This window comes from Mirounga angustirostris, unplaced genomic scaffold (genome assembly GCF_029215605.1).
Source record: "Mirounga angustirostris isolate CCGP_5_RB_7025 unplaced genomic scaffold, mMirAng1.0.hap1 SCAF_17, whole genome shotgun sequence".
Lineage (NCBI taxonomy): Eukaryota > Metazoa > Chordata > Mammalia > Carnivora > Phocidae > Mirounga > Mirounga angustirostris.
The window spans coordinates 27914073-27928515 of NW_026991725.1; the positions used below are offsets into that span (position 1 = coordinate 27914073).

General features: G+C 44.8%; 1 protein-coding gene across 2 annotated transcripts in view; it reads left to right on the top strand.

Moving 5' to 3' along the window:
• DHX8 (DEAH-box helicase 8) overlaps positions 1–14443 on the top strand; it is a 29220-nt gene that overhangs the window by 6425 nt on the left and 8352 nt on the right. For both annotated transcript variants that reach the window (XM_064583145.1, XM_064583146.1), the window contains 14 exons: positions 244–329; positions 1196–1305; positions 1695–2066; positions 2545–2689; positions 2786–2989; positions 3630–3717; positions 5577–5674; positions 6574–6721; positions 7731–7912; positions 9735–9929; positions 10238–10423; positions 10543–10753; positions 11139–11320; positions 13667–13807. In XM_064583145.1, the coding sequence (XP_064439215.1) occupies positions 244–329; positions 1196–1305; positions 1695–2066; positions 2545–2689; positions 2786–2989; positions 3630–3717; positions 5577–5674; positions 6574–6721; positions 7731–7912; positions 9735–9929; positions 10238–10423; positions 10543–10753; positions 11139–11320; positions 13667–13807 (2348 nt within the window). The remainder of the gene's footprint in view (positions 1–243; positions 330–1195; positions 1306–1694; positions 2067–2544; positions 2690–2785; positions 2990–3629; positions 3718–5576; positions 5675–6573; positions 6722–7730; positions 7913–9734; positions 9930–10237; positions 10424–10542; positions 10754–11138; positions 11321–13666; positions 13808–14443) is intronic.

Consider the following 14443-nt stretch of genomic DNA (forward strand, 5'->3'; position numbering starts at 1 on the left):
AGCGAATTCTGATGTTTCCCCCCAACACCCTCCACCACATGCCCAGATAGTTTGTCGAGGGTTTTGTCATCGTGTTATTTTTAGGAAATTAAATTATATTTATAGTAATATGTGAGTAATTTGTAGAAAAATGCCATATTCAGTTTTTAGTTTGATGCAAATCTGATATTGAGGTTCTTTGTTAAAAATCTTAAATATATTGTTTTTTTCTTTTAATCCCTTTATGTGCTTTGATGAAACAAGATCCAGTTGTTAAACCCAAAACTGGAAAAGAAAAGCTGAAGGAACTCTTCCCAGTCCTTTGCCAGCCAGACAACCCTTCTGTCCGGGTACTGATACCATTTTGGGAATGCCTACTATAACTGGGTGTTTCCCCCATCGCTGTCCCTTTTGTCTCATCAGTTCCTAGTTTTAAGTTTGTGTTCATTGTAATATATTTTTTGAATTAAAAGTGTTGGATCACTCTCTGAGTATGCACTATGCAAAGAATAGTATTACAGTTCAGAGAATGGTGTTTGAGGGAAATGGGATTGAGAATTGTGGGGAGCAGTGATTAGGGATATGAAATAAGTATGAAATAGCTCTAGAACAGATACCTGATACGTGAAATTAGATTTTTTTGCTCTATTACATGTTAGAAGGTCTAATTTTTTAAGTGTTTCTATTTTTATTTATTTATTTTTTAAAAGATTTTATTTATTTGAGATGGAGAGAAAGAGAGGGAGAGAGAGCATGTGCGCCTGAGAGTGCATAAGCAGGGGGAGGGGCAGAGGGAGAGGGAGAAGCAGACTCCCTGCCAAGCAGGGCTTGATTCTGGGCTTGATCCCAGGACCCTGAGATCATGACCTGAGCCGAAGGCAGACGCTTAACCGACTGAGCCACCCAGGCGCCCCTTAACATCTATTTTCTATTTATAATCATCACTTGGATGCTTTCACTGGAAGGGTGGTTAGGCTGATTGCCCTCGGTAGGCTTGTATGAAGGACAAAGGGAATTTGCCAAATGTAGTAGTGAGCCTTTGCTCATTCCTTCTGCCTCTCTCTCAAATTGTGCTCGAAATCTCCACCTGCTTCTGCTTCCTTCACATAAAGTGGTCAGTGATCTAGGGGCTGGAGTAATGTGGATGGATCTGGAGTGCAGATTCTCACATGATTTTCTCCCCCTCTCCTGACTCTGCCGGTCGCTGCTGTTACAGACCATGCTGGATGAGGATGATGTGAAAGTCGCTGTGGATGTCCTGAAGGAACTGGAGGCCTTGATGCCCAGTGCAGCGGGCCAGGAGAAGCAGAGAGATGCTGAGCACCGGTTTGTTCTTAGCGTCTTAGCCTTTGGAGGTTTAGGGTACTGTGATAGTTGAATTTTGTGGATCCACTAAGCAAAATTTTGGGCAAGTTTACAGAATCTAGACTGGCCATGTACCACATTGTTAGATCTACTTCATTGCTCCCTGCAAAGAGTATTGACGCAGCAAATGCTAAGTTGTCCGTAAGATAGAAGTCTGGATCGAAGGAGCCTGAATATGTTTGTGACCTCATCCTTTATTGGCCTACAGGGGTGCCACAGTTAGAGAAACTCTAATTCACTTTGATGCTTAGTAGGCACCTGATGTGTGTGGAGCTGTGCTGGGTGCTTGGGGATGCAGAGATGAAATTGGGCTGGTTTCTTTTTCAAACAGGTGTTTGTTGCTTTGTTAGGGACAAGACGAAGAAGAAGAAGCGGAGCCGGAGCCGGGACCGGGACCGAGAACGTGACCGAGAGCGGGACCGAGACAGAGACCGAGACCGTGATAGAGACCACAAGAGGAGACACCGGTCCCGCTCCCGGTCACGTTCCAGGACCCGGGAGAGGAATAAAGGGAAGTCTAGGTATCGGTCAAGGAGCAGAAGTCAGAGTCCCCCTAAAGACAGGAAGGACCGGGACAAGTATGGGGAAAGGAATCTGGACAGATGGCGGGATAAGCATGTGGACCGCCCTCCTCCAGAAGAGCCTGCCATCGGAGACATTTACAATGGCAAAGTTACCAGCATCATGCAGTTTGGATGCTTTGTGCAGCTGGAGGGATTAAGGTAATGGCTGGTACTCTTCTTTCACATCTGTGATGGGCAGAATTTCTCTTAACACTGGGGATTTTCACATTCTAAAAAGTTATGATTAGTGCCGCTTTAATCAAATCAACCATATCAGGTTGTTAGAGTTTGACTTTTTTTTTTTCCTTTAAGATTTTGTTTATTTGACAGAATGCGCAGGGGTGGGGGGAGTAGTAGAGGGAGAGGGACAAGCAGACTCCATGCTCAGTGTGGAGCCCAATGCCGGGCTCGATCTCACAACCCTGAGATCACAACTTGAACCAAAACAGAGTCAGACACTTAACTGACTGTACCACCCAGGCGCCCCACTATTTTATTTTTTGACCACCTTCTTGGTACTTTTCTCTCAAGTTTTTGTATTTAAGACCACTTCCTATTGTTGAGTTCCAGCAAGGGTGGAAATCGGTTGGGGAAAAGTACTTTAGGGATGCTGCAGATGTGTGTGACTTCCCCTTAGGAAGCGGTGGGAAGGCCTGGTGCACATCTCTGAGCTCCGTCGAGAAGGCCGTGTGGCCAATGTGGCTGATGTGGTGAGCAAAGGCCAGAGGGTGAAGGTCAAAGTACTGTCCTTCACTGGGACCAAGACCAGTCTGAGCATGAAGGTAGGTGAGATATCCAGTCTGTTTCTGCATCTGATGGCCAAGGAAACATAAGAGGACAGAGAATGAGTTAGTTCCTATATTTTATATGTGCTTTAGGATGTGGATCAAGAGACTGGAGAAGATCTAAACCCCAATCGACGACGAAATCTTGTTGGGGAGACCAATGAGGAGACCTCCATGAGGAATCCGGACAGACCTACTCACCTCTCCCTCGTCAGTGCCCCTGAAGTAGAGGATGATTCACTGGAGCGCAAGCGCCTTACCCGCATCTCTGACCCGGAGAAGTGGGAGATCAAACAGGTTGGGGCCATTTGCCGTTATGGCCACACAATCATTCTGCATATGTCTTACTAGTTAGGAGGGTGAGCCCTGGAGCTCAGTGGCCTGGGGTGATTTCTGGCCGCTTACTAGCTGTGTGATCTTGAGCCAAGCTACTTGACTTCTTTGTGCCTCAGTGCCCTCATCTGTGAAACAGGGCCAGGGGGGCATTGTGGGGATTAAAGGAAGCGCTTGGGCTCTTGTTTTCACCACTCGTCAGTGCACATCAGAGCCACGGGGCGCCAGGCACTGAGTAGATGCTAGGGCTACAGAGGTGAATGTATCATGGTTCCTTACTCCTGAGGAACTCAAAGTCCAGTGGAGGAGATAATGGAAACATCATTGTCACAGTTGGATGTTGTAAAACCGGGAATGTGCACAGTGCTGGGGAAACCCGGGAAGGAGCAGGTAACAATTCCTGGGGGTGAGACCCTTGAGCCCTACTTTTAGGCACCAGGCTGTGCCCCCTAGGGATGGGATAGATGATGTTTGAGGTCCTGCAGTCCCGGGGCAGAAGAGAAAAAAACCCAGGTTTCCTATGTGGAACCTCTGTATTAACTCCTACAAAGGAAGGGTTTCGATCCTAGCAGGTTACAAGTGCTGCCTTCTGTCCTTCCACTAGATGATTGCTGCCAATGTCCTTTCCAAAGAAGAGTTTCCGGACTTTGATGAAGAGACTGGCATTCTCCCTAAAGTGGATGATGAAGAAGGTAACTAGCTACTTGGATCAAGTAGGATCATGGATCCTGAGAACCAGGTTCCTCCAGGATGGAAGCAGAAAATGCATTTTTCTGACAGACATTTATATATTGTACTTTTTGGTCATGGTACTTTTTTTTTTAAGATTGTATTTATTTTAGAGAGAGAGAGAGCAAGAGCGTGTGCATGCTGAGCAAGTTGGGGGAGGGGCAGAGGGAGAGAGAGTATTTCAGGCAGACTCCCTACTGAGCACAGAGCCCAACTCGGGGCTCAGTCTCACGACCCTGAGATCATGACTTGGGCCAAAACCAAGAGTTGGACACAACTGACTGAGCTACCCAGGCACCCCTATGTTATGTGTTCAGGATATAAAGAGTTGTATTTTGGGTAGTAAATTTCATCTGATAATTCTTTTTTTTTTTATCTGATATTCTTAATTGTTCTAAAGACCGTGGGTCCAATTAGATTATCTCTGAGTTGCCATGGAAACAACTTTTAACTCAGCCTATTAACAGTGTTTAAAAATTGTGAAATCCAACAATGGGACATCAAATTTATATAACAGTAATAAGTGAACACTATGTACCTACTATCCAGGTTATGTGGAATTTTACCTGCACCTTTGAAACCCTTACCTGTCCCCCTCTGATTAGATGCTCTTCTTTCCTTCTCTGGGTAACCACCATCCTAAATTTTGTGTTAATTATTTCCCTGGTGTTTTTAGCGTTTTCATATCTAAATATCTGTTCCTAACCACTGCCTCGTTTAGTTGGTTTTTGAACTTAATTCCTTTTTTTATCATTCTTTTGATATTTATCTATGATGATTTTTATAGTTGTATTTCGTTATCATTTCTGTAGTGTTTTCTGTATGTAAATTTACCATAATTTATCCATTTCACTTTCGATGGGCATATGAGCTGTTTCTGTGTTTTTATTTATGTTTTTAAGATTTTATATATTTTGAGGGCTCATGGGTGCCTCAGTCGGTTAAGCATTTGCCTTCGGTTCAGGTCATGATCCCAGGATCCTGGGTTTGAGTCCCACATTAGGCTCCCTGCTCAGCAGGGAGTTTGCTTCTCCCTCTGCCGCTACCCCCCACTCCTGCTCACGCTCTCTCTCAAAAATAAAATCTTAAAAAAAATGTACTTGTAGATTTTATTTATTTTGAAAGAGAGAATGTGAGTGTGGGGAGGGGCAGAGGGAGAGGGAGAATCTCAAGCAGACTCCATGCTGAGCATGGAGCCTGACACTGGGCTCAATCTCATGACCCTGAGATCATGACCTGAGCCGAAGGCAGACGCTTAACCAACTGAGCCACCCAGGCGCCCTTAAGATTTTATTTTTAAGTAATCTTTACATTTAACATGGGGCTTGAACTCACAACCCCAAGATCAAGAGTCTTATGCTCTACCAACTGAGCCAACCAGGCACCCCCCCATTTACGCTTCTATCATAAGTGTGGGCTTCTGTTGCTCCACATCCTTGCGGACATTTGGTATGTCCAGTTGTTCAACCTAATTTTTTTGCCAGTCTGTTGTGGGTTAAGTTACTCCATAATGAAGTTGGATGGCAAATACCTTAGGACCGTGTAGAATGTTAGACCACATTTTTCCATAGGCTTAACTTCTTTTGAAGGTGGCTCCTCTGATCATTTCTTCAGTCAGAGCATAAATGCCCAGAAGTACCTGGAGGGCAGGAGAAACAGTCCTCTCTATTAGAGTTTCACTTGAATTGCTGGGTTTTGGATCTTGGGAGCTGTCTTTGATAAAGATCACTGGTGCCCATGGAAATCATTTGTTTTGGTGAAAATGATTAGGTTATTTCTCTCTTAGTTTTTTTTCTAATTCTTCTTTTGGGGGGATTTTTAGATGAAGATCTTGAGATCGAACTGGTTGAGGAAGAGCCTCCATTCCTGAGAGGGCACACCAAGCAAAGCATGGACATGAGCCCTATTAAAATTGTTAAGGTGAGAAATGATGGACCTCTAACCTGGGTGTGCCGAGTGAATTTCTTTTCTTAAAATAACTGTTCAGTTAATTTCTCAGAGCAGGCTATTACATTTGTGGAAGCAGAACTCAGGCTGGAAGGTAGTATTGACTGTTGGTCAGGGTCTAGAATGTTTTTGTTTTAAAGGGTGATTGACTTGGTTTTGTTACGTTTGCCTTTTTAATTCTTTTGCTCTCATTCTGCTCTATTTTGGGAAGAAAGGAGGAAATAGGAGAGCTTGATCTACTATTACTGCCCTTGCAGATTCCAAGGCAGTTTTGAAGGGCTCACTTGACCAGTTGGGGCTGGCCCTCAGTAGAAAGCTATAGCACTGGGTGCTGTGGATGGCAGGGCTGTGAAGAGAAGAACTCATGGAAAGCTATACCTTTTTAGGTTTGGAAGAGGGTATTTTAAAGGTCTTCCAGTCCAGTCACCCATACAGTGCTTGTAATTCACTCACGTACCCTTCTGCAGCATTCCTCCCCTGTGGTTTTCTGTCTGCTTGACCTTGTTGGTGACAAGGGAATTCGCCAGCCCTTAAGGAGACCTATTCCATCTTCAGAGAGATCTGATCATTAGCTCTTCTTTAGGCGGACCCGAAATCTCTCTTACCGAGACAGCCATGTTGGTCCTAATTTTAGTTCTTGGGACCATACAGAAGTCTTACCCCTTTCTTGTGTGTCCCATCTCTCTTGGGGTTCTCATCTTCAAGCCAGCAGCCCCAGTTCCTTCAATGTAGTTTAGTACATTGAGATGAATGTCCTTCCAGGTGGGTCTCATTTCTTAGATTCAAGGGGCTTAACCTCTACATTTTATTTCCTGGACATTTGCTGCATGCTGAGATCTCATTCTAATGCTGTTTGTCCTCTGTTGCACTAGAACCCGGATGGTTCCCTCTCCCAAGCAGCAATGATGCAGAGTGCCTTAGCCAAAGAAAGGCGGGAACTCAAGCAGGCCCAGCGGGAAGCAGAGATGGATTCTATTCCCATGGGGCTCAACAAACACTGGGTTGATCCTCTGCCTGATGGTAAGACCCTGGGAGGGGCATATGGACTGTTCAAAAACAATCTGAGCCTTCAGTGGGTTAAGTATCTGACTCTTGATTTCAGCCCCATGTTGGGCATAGAGCTTACTTAAAAAAAAAAAAAAATCTTTTTAATTTTTATTTTATTTTATTTTTAAGCAGTCTCCACACCCAGTGTAGGGCTTGAACTCACAACCCTAAGGTCAAGAGTCGCACACTCTACCGACTGAGCCAGTCTGGCGCCCCAAGAATTTTTTATGCTAAAGATAATACAGCTTTGAAGCTTCTTTTTTCACATAATTCTTTGTGTAGTCAATGTTAAGTAACTGCCAGATACAGTCACAACAAGTGCTTAGTAATTTGTGTGAGGCAACTGGGGAGCTTGAGGTGCGCTGTGAATTAAGTAGACATGATCCCTTCTCTTACGAGGCTTATAGTTTAGTGGGGAAAATGAAAATTAATGACAGTTACCAGCTAACTAACCACATCATGACCAGTGCTGTGTGAAGAAATACAGGTAATATGGGTCACTTCCCTGAGAAAGTTGAGACTTGAAGGATAAATAAGACTTTGTCTGTCAGAGGGGATGAAGTGAGCTTGGGGCGTGTGTCCTGGGCTGGGGCTGTGAGGTGGAAAGTAGGCCTGTGTGGCTAGACTGGAGTGGTGAGCTGAGTGGTGGGGATGAGGTGGGGTGGCCAGGACTTAGGAATTGGGGCTCAATTCTAGAGTCCACTGGTAGATGCTGCCAGGGTCTAAACAGGGGAAGGGCACGATCAGAGTTGCATTTCCAAGGGATTGTGGAGGGTGCCCTGCAGAATGGATCAGATGGGGCAAGTGTAGACACCTGAGCTGACGTAGGAGGCTTTTCTAACAGAGGAGAGAGGATGGTGGCTTGAACACAGAGGTAGCAGACAGGAGGGATCAACTGGGGAAATGGGATTTGTTGAATGTTGGGGGCAGGGGCACCGAGGTAGCTTGAGGATAATACTAAGTCGCCTGTTTTCCTTTGCAGCGGAAGGCAGGCAGATTGCTGCCAATATGAGGGGTATTGGGATGATGCCCAATGACATTCCCGAGTGGAAGAAGCATGCCTTTGGGGGCAACAAAGCTTCTTACGGGAAAAAGACCCAGATGTCAATCATTGAGCAGAGAGAGAGCCTGCCCATCTACAAACTGAAGGAGCAGCTGGTCCAGGTGAGAAGCCCCTTTATGATGTATTGGTGCGGGAGTAGCGATGTTTTCTAAAAGAAGGATGACATGTTTGAATTGAAATTAGCTGGACGGCTATGTGTACACTTGAAGTGGCTTTTCCAGAGAGGATAGGAAAAAGAACATATCCAAGTACGTTAAAATGTATATTACATATATTAGTCTATACATTTTTTTAGGTTTATTTATGTAAATAAACATCCTGGTGTGGGGCTCGAACTCATGATCCTGAGATCAAGAGTTGCATGTTCCGCTGACTGAGCCAGCCAGGGGCCCCTACATTTTTTTTTCTCCAAAGAGGAGATAAACCTGTTTGACAGAGGGGCCCCTGGAGCGGTTCCGAGTGTTGTGTGGCGCAGAGAAGCATCTCTGGCTAGTAAGACAGATGGGGATGCTTGGCCAGGGATCCCATATGGGCAAGACTTTGCTGCAGGTACTTTTTTCCATTTTTTGGAGATTGGATTTGAAGACCAGCAAACTTTCCCTAGGCAACCGAGTTTACTAGCTCTTAGTGAATCCTTTCAATGTTATGTCAAACATATACAAGCAAGTACAAATACATCTGTACGTGCATGCATAAATGCTACATGTTTTATGTCTACTGTATGTTTCTAGATGGCAGCATACCATGCTATGTTCTGCATCTTGCTTTTTCTCCTTAGTGATATAGCTCAGAAAATCTTCCTTTTTTTTTGATGCTTTGTTTTGTGGAAGTGCTCTGGCTTGTTTCACTAGTCCTGTATTAATAGACATATAGGTTGATGGCAATCCTTTGCTGTTATAAACGCTGTAGAAATAAGATGACTTCTGGGGTGAGGTATTGGAGATTTGGCAGTGGCATTGAGCAGGGAGCCCGTTTTGGGGCTCGATCCCGGAACTCCGGGATCATGACCTGAGCTGAAGGCAGATGCTTAACCAACTAAGCCACCCAGGCGCGCCAGGAACACTTTATATGCCTTTTTATTTACTGTTGAATTCTTTAACAGTGTGCATATAGTACTTAAAAAATACGTATGTAAAATCAGGGATATCTGGTTGGTAGTTTATGCTTTTAGCATCAACCTTAATGTTCTTATGAATTTAAGAAAACCAATAAAATTTTAAAAAATAGAGTTGAGGGCGCCTGGGTGGCTCAGTTGGTTAAGCGACTGCCTTCGGCTCAGGTCATGATCCCGGGGTCCTGGGATCGAGTCCCACATCGGGCTCCTGGCTCAGCGGGGAGCCTGCTTCTCCCTCTGACCCTCTCCCCTCTCATGCTGTTTCTCTCTCGCTCGCTCTCTAATAAACGGATAAATAAAATCTTAAAAAAAATAGAGTTGCGTCAGTCAAAAAGAGAATACCCATAAAGTTTCAAGTTTTTAATTTAAGTTATACATGCAGTTCAAATAAGAAAGAGCATTGCCCATAGAAAATCACCATTAATATTTTTTTCTACGCATGATTAAAAATAACTTAGACTCTGGTTGTAATCCTACCATACGTTTATAATTGTATCCCCTTTTTCTTCTTTAGTGTTAGAATGTAAACATTAATTATTTTCTTCCAGAGTAATGTGTGGGACTTTTTTTTTTAAGATTTTATTTATTTATTTGACAGAGAGAGACACAGCGAGAGAGGGAATACAAGCAAGGGGAGTGGGAGAGGGAGAAGCAGGCTTCCCGCTGAGCAGGGAGCCTGATGCGGGGCTCCATCCCAGGACTCTAGGATCGTGACCTGAGCTGAAGGCAGACGCTTAACTGACTGAGCCACCCAGGCGCCCCAGTGTGTGGAAAATTTTTAATGACTGTATTTATACTGTTGCTTTCAGGCTGTCCATGACAATCAAATCCTGATTGTTATTGGAGAGACAGGATCTGGGAAGACAACGCAGATCACCCAGTACCTGGCGGAGGCAGGCTACACGTCCCGGGGCAAGATTGGATGTACCCAGCCCAGAAGAGTAGCAGCCATGTCGGTGGCCAAAAGAGTGTCAGAGGAGTTTGGTTGTTGCTTGGGCCAAGAGGTAAGTGGGTAATGAAGCTGTTCTGGAAATGCCGGAAGAGAGTGTACAGGCCCAGATCTCTGTCTGTAAAATGGGAATGGTACTATCTTCCTTCAGGTTTCTCCCGAGGGGGAGAGGGTTCTCATTGTCATCATTAATCTATTTTCAAGTCCAAGGCAGATTTTACTTGAGGAAATCACTGCACATTTTGGTCAAATTCTTAACCTGTTAAGATTGCAGATAACGTTCTGACCAGGCTGAAGTCTTGCCTGGTGATTGCAGAAGGGAGAGGTTTGTGTCTGAGGTTTTCAGCTTCGCTTCTGCTTTAGGTGGGCTACACCATTCGATTTGAGGACTGCACCAGCCCAGAGACAGTGATCAAGTACATGACAGACGGGATGCTGCTTCGGGAGTGCCTGATTGACCCTGACCTCACGCAGTACGCAATCATCATGTTGGACGAGGCGCACGAGAGAACCATTCACACTGATGTGCTCTTCGGATTGTTGAAGAAGGTAACTAGGTGCTCTTTGGTGACCCTTCCACTGTTGGGGACTGAGTCCGGGGAATCGGATCTGAGTCCCTGTGCCTTTTCGCTTTAGTCCTTCTTATCCACGTTGTGTTTCCCTTTTAGACGGTTCAGAAACGGCAGGACATGAAGCTGATTGTCACCTCAGCCACACTGGATGCAGTGAAGTTTTCTCAGTACTTCTATGAAGCGCCCATCTTCACCATCCCAGGTCGAACATACCCAGTGGAAATACTGTACACAAAGGAACCTGAGACAGATTATCTGGACGCCAGCTTGATCACGGTCATGCAGATCCACTTAACAGAACCACCAGGTGGGAGGAAAGAGCGTTTTCCCCTCTTAGGTCAAAAGTCCTGCCGTGGCTCGATTTTCTCTCATCTTTTAAAAAATGCCTTTTAAATATCAGTCTCTCTGTAAGCCTAAGTCTTGCATGTTCGAAGCAGTGGCAGGGTTTAAATGCATCTATTTAAACGTAGACACACACACAAATAAACATAGACACAAATTTTTAGAAGTCAAAAAATATTAAAAATAAGAACACGCTAAAATGAAAAACCAAAATAAAAACGGACAGATGAAAACTGCTTGATTTATTAGAGGTTGGAATAGGAGTGTGTCTTTCATCATTTGGCATTCTTTTCATGTCACTGTGGCCTTCTATGGAGCACACACACAGGACGTCAATGTTCTCTTCTTAGGTGATATCCTGGTCTTCCTGACTGGTCAGGAGGAGATCGATACCGCTTGCGAGATCCTCTATGAAAGAATGAAATCCCTGGGACCGGATGTTCCAGAGCTGATCATCCTGCCAGTGTACTCTGCTCTTCCCAGTGAGATGCAGACCCGAATCTTTGACCCGGCTCCACCTGGCAGCAGAAAGGTAACAGTGGGCAGGGATGAAGCTCCCGTGTGCTCTGGAACCACGCGGTGTGTGCACCTGGCCCTAATAGGGATTGCCTAAGGTGCACTCGAGCTTTGTTTTTTTATGTCTTAGAAAACAGTCCAACCAGTTTGTTAAGGAATAAGGATCTTGTATGTGGCCCCAGCTCCTTACCCTCTCCTATATTGGACAGATATTGAGCATCTATCTACCAGGCTTCGGGGTATACACCAGGGCTGTGGTATGAGGCCAGGCCTCTCTGCTGTGGGGCACGCACTGGTAGACAGGCTTTGAATGTATGGTGTGAAAGAGCTGCTGGGGCTGTGGATACCCCGAGGGGGAGCCCCTTGCCCAGAATTCTTAGAGGAAGTAAGGATCTGAGCTCGTCCTGAAGAGCACGTGGCTGTTCTCTAGGCAAGAAGGGCAGGAGGACGAGCATTCTGAGAGGACAGCCTGTGATAGCCTCGGGACAAGAGAGTGTGGCCGTCTCAGGAGGCTGCGTCCTTCTAGCAGCTGGAGCTCACTGCGTGGGTGTGCGTATGAGACAGTGGGAGAGGAGACAGTTGGGTTTTTTTAAATAACAGCCTGACAGATATAATTTACATACCATACAATTCATCCCTTTAAAACATACAATTGGGTGGCTTTTGGTATATTCACAGAATCGTTTGATCATTAATTGCCATTACTGATGGTAATTAATCATAACCATTAATCACTAGTTAATTTTAGAATAATTTCATGACCTCCAAACAAAACCCGGTACCCCTTAACAATCACCCCCCATTCACCCCTCTGCTCAGTCCCTGGAAACCACTAATCTACTTTCTGTATTTCTGGATTTGCTTATTCTGGATGGAATAAACTCTATTCATATGACTCTGTTCATATGAATGGAGTAATATAATATGCGGTTCTTGGTGACTTGTTTCTTTCACTTAGCATGTTTCCAAGTTTCATCCACGTTGTAGCATGTATTAGTACTTTTTTTTTTTTTTTATTGCCGCACAGTATCCTATCCTAGAATGATATTCTACATCCAGAATGTGGATGTACCACATTTTTGTTTTTCCATTCACTAGTTGTTGGATATTCAGGTTGTTTCCACATTTTAGCTATTATGCGTAATGCTGTTATGAGCATTTGTTTACAAGTTTCTGTGCGGACATATGTTTTCATTTCTCTTGAGTACATACCTAGGAATGGAAGACGGATGAATTCGAATAACACTGAAGCGTTAGAATGGACGAGCCATAATGGGTCCCTGGAAGTGCAGGGGAGAAGGGCAAGGAGAAGTCAGGAATGACTCCCAGTTTTCTGGCTTGAACAGCTGGATGGAAGAGGGTAACGAGGAGGGAAACATGGAGGAGGAACAGCTTTGGGGAGGGGAAGGATGGCGATTCCTCCTCTGTTCTCTTCCTGATGATTGGACTTCTTTTTTTTATATTTTTTAAAGACTTTATTTATTTGAGAGAGAGAGGGCACAGAGGGAGAGGGAGAAGCAGACTCCCCGCTGAGCAGGGAGCCTGATACGGGGCTCGATCCCAGGACCCCAGGATCATGACCTGAGCTGAAGGCAGACGCTCAACTGACTGAGCCCCGCAGGCGCCCCATGGACTTTTTAAGAGGGCTCTGCAGCGCGGTGGCAGGTGGAAGTCTTTCAGGGCCAGTGAGATGCTGGCACAGGGTGGGATGTTCTGGTGCTTCCTCACAATGATTTTTCCAAGCGATTGTGTTTTATTAGCTGAACCTCTGGGTGGAAGAACAGTGGCAGTGCCAAGCCGAGACCAGTGATCTTCTAGATCACACATATGCTGCAAACACACAAACCATGAAATTCCTCTGCCGACTCGTTCATTTTAGGATCAGGAAAAAAACAAAACAAAACCGCATCTCTCTCTTGTTCCACATACAGAAATAGCCCATTTTGTAGTCCAGATGTCCCCATGGGGGAAGAAAAATCTCATTTTGCACTGGTACATGTGATGCCAGGAAATCTCTGCTTTCCCAGGGTGCAAGAAAATTAAAATTGTAGTAATCAACATTGGATCTAGAAAATGAGCTGTGTAGCCATTTGCACCAAATGAAATTGGCTTTGATTGGCCTTTGCTTTTTCCTGTTCCACTTCTCCTCTCAGGTACCACCCCGTGCCCAACTTGACCTTTAAGATGAAGGTACCGCCCCTTCCACCCATTTGAGGCCCAACAGATTAAGTGCTATCTAATCATGTAGAGAGGCAGAGAATGGCATAGACCTTCAGGGAAATGTCCGAGGTCAGATGTCCTGATTCACACCTCGGGGCTTAGCCTGGGCGGCTCAGTCCAGCTGTGTCCCTCTTGTCTGCAGGTCGTGATTGCCACCAACATCGCAGAGACCTCACTGACTATTGACGGCATCTACTATGTGGTGGACCCTGGGTTTGTGAAGCAGAAAGTTTACAATTCCAAGACCGGCATCGACCAGCTCGTGGTCACTCCGATTTCTCAGGTATGGCAGCTTTTACCCACAGCTGTCCTGAAAATCCTCGTTAGGGCTTCTAAATTTTTTATGGTTTTGTATTTTGAACTTGATTGTTTTTTTCTTTTTTTAGATTTTATTTATTTGAGAGAATGAGAGAGAGCACATGAGACGGGGGAGGGTCAGAGGGAGAAGCAGACTCCCTGCCAAGCAGGGAGCCCGATGCGGGACTCCATCCAGGGACTCTAGGATCATGACCCGAGCCAAACGCAGCCGCTTAACCAACTGAGCCACCCAGGCGCCCTCTTTTTTTTTTCTTAAAGAGATATTCCTTTTTTAAAAAATACTGTACTTAGCCATAGACATCTGAGATAGTAATAATTCATGAGATATTAATGTGTTTCTTTGGTAATTGTGGAATAATTTCTTGCCCAAATTATATTTAAAAATGAATAACCTGATCAGCCTTTTTGAGAGCATTTTGGCTACAAGGTGTCCAACATTTAAAAGTTCATCTTTTGAATGTAATGGTTCCTCTTGCAGGAATACATCTGAAAGTTTAGTAAGCATGCATCTGAAGGTAAGGGAAAAGGGTGTTCACCGAAGCATTATTTATATGAAAGGAAACCGGGGAAAATTCTAAATGAACTCCAAAAGGGAAGTCAT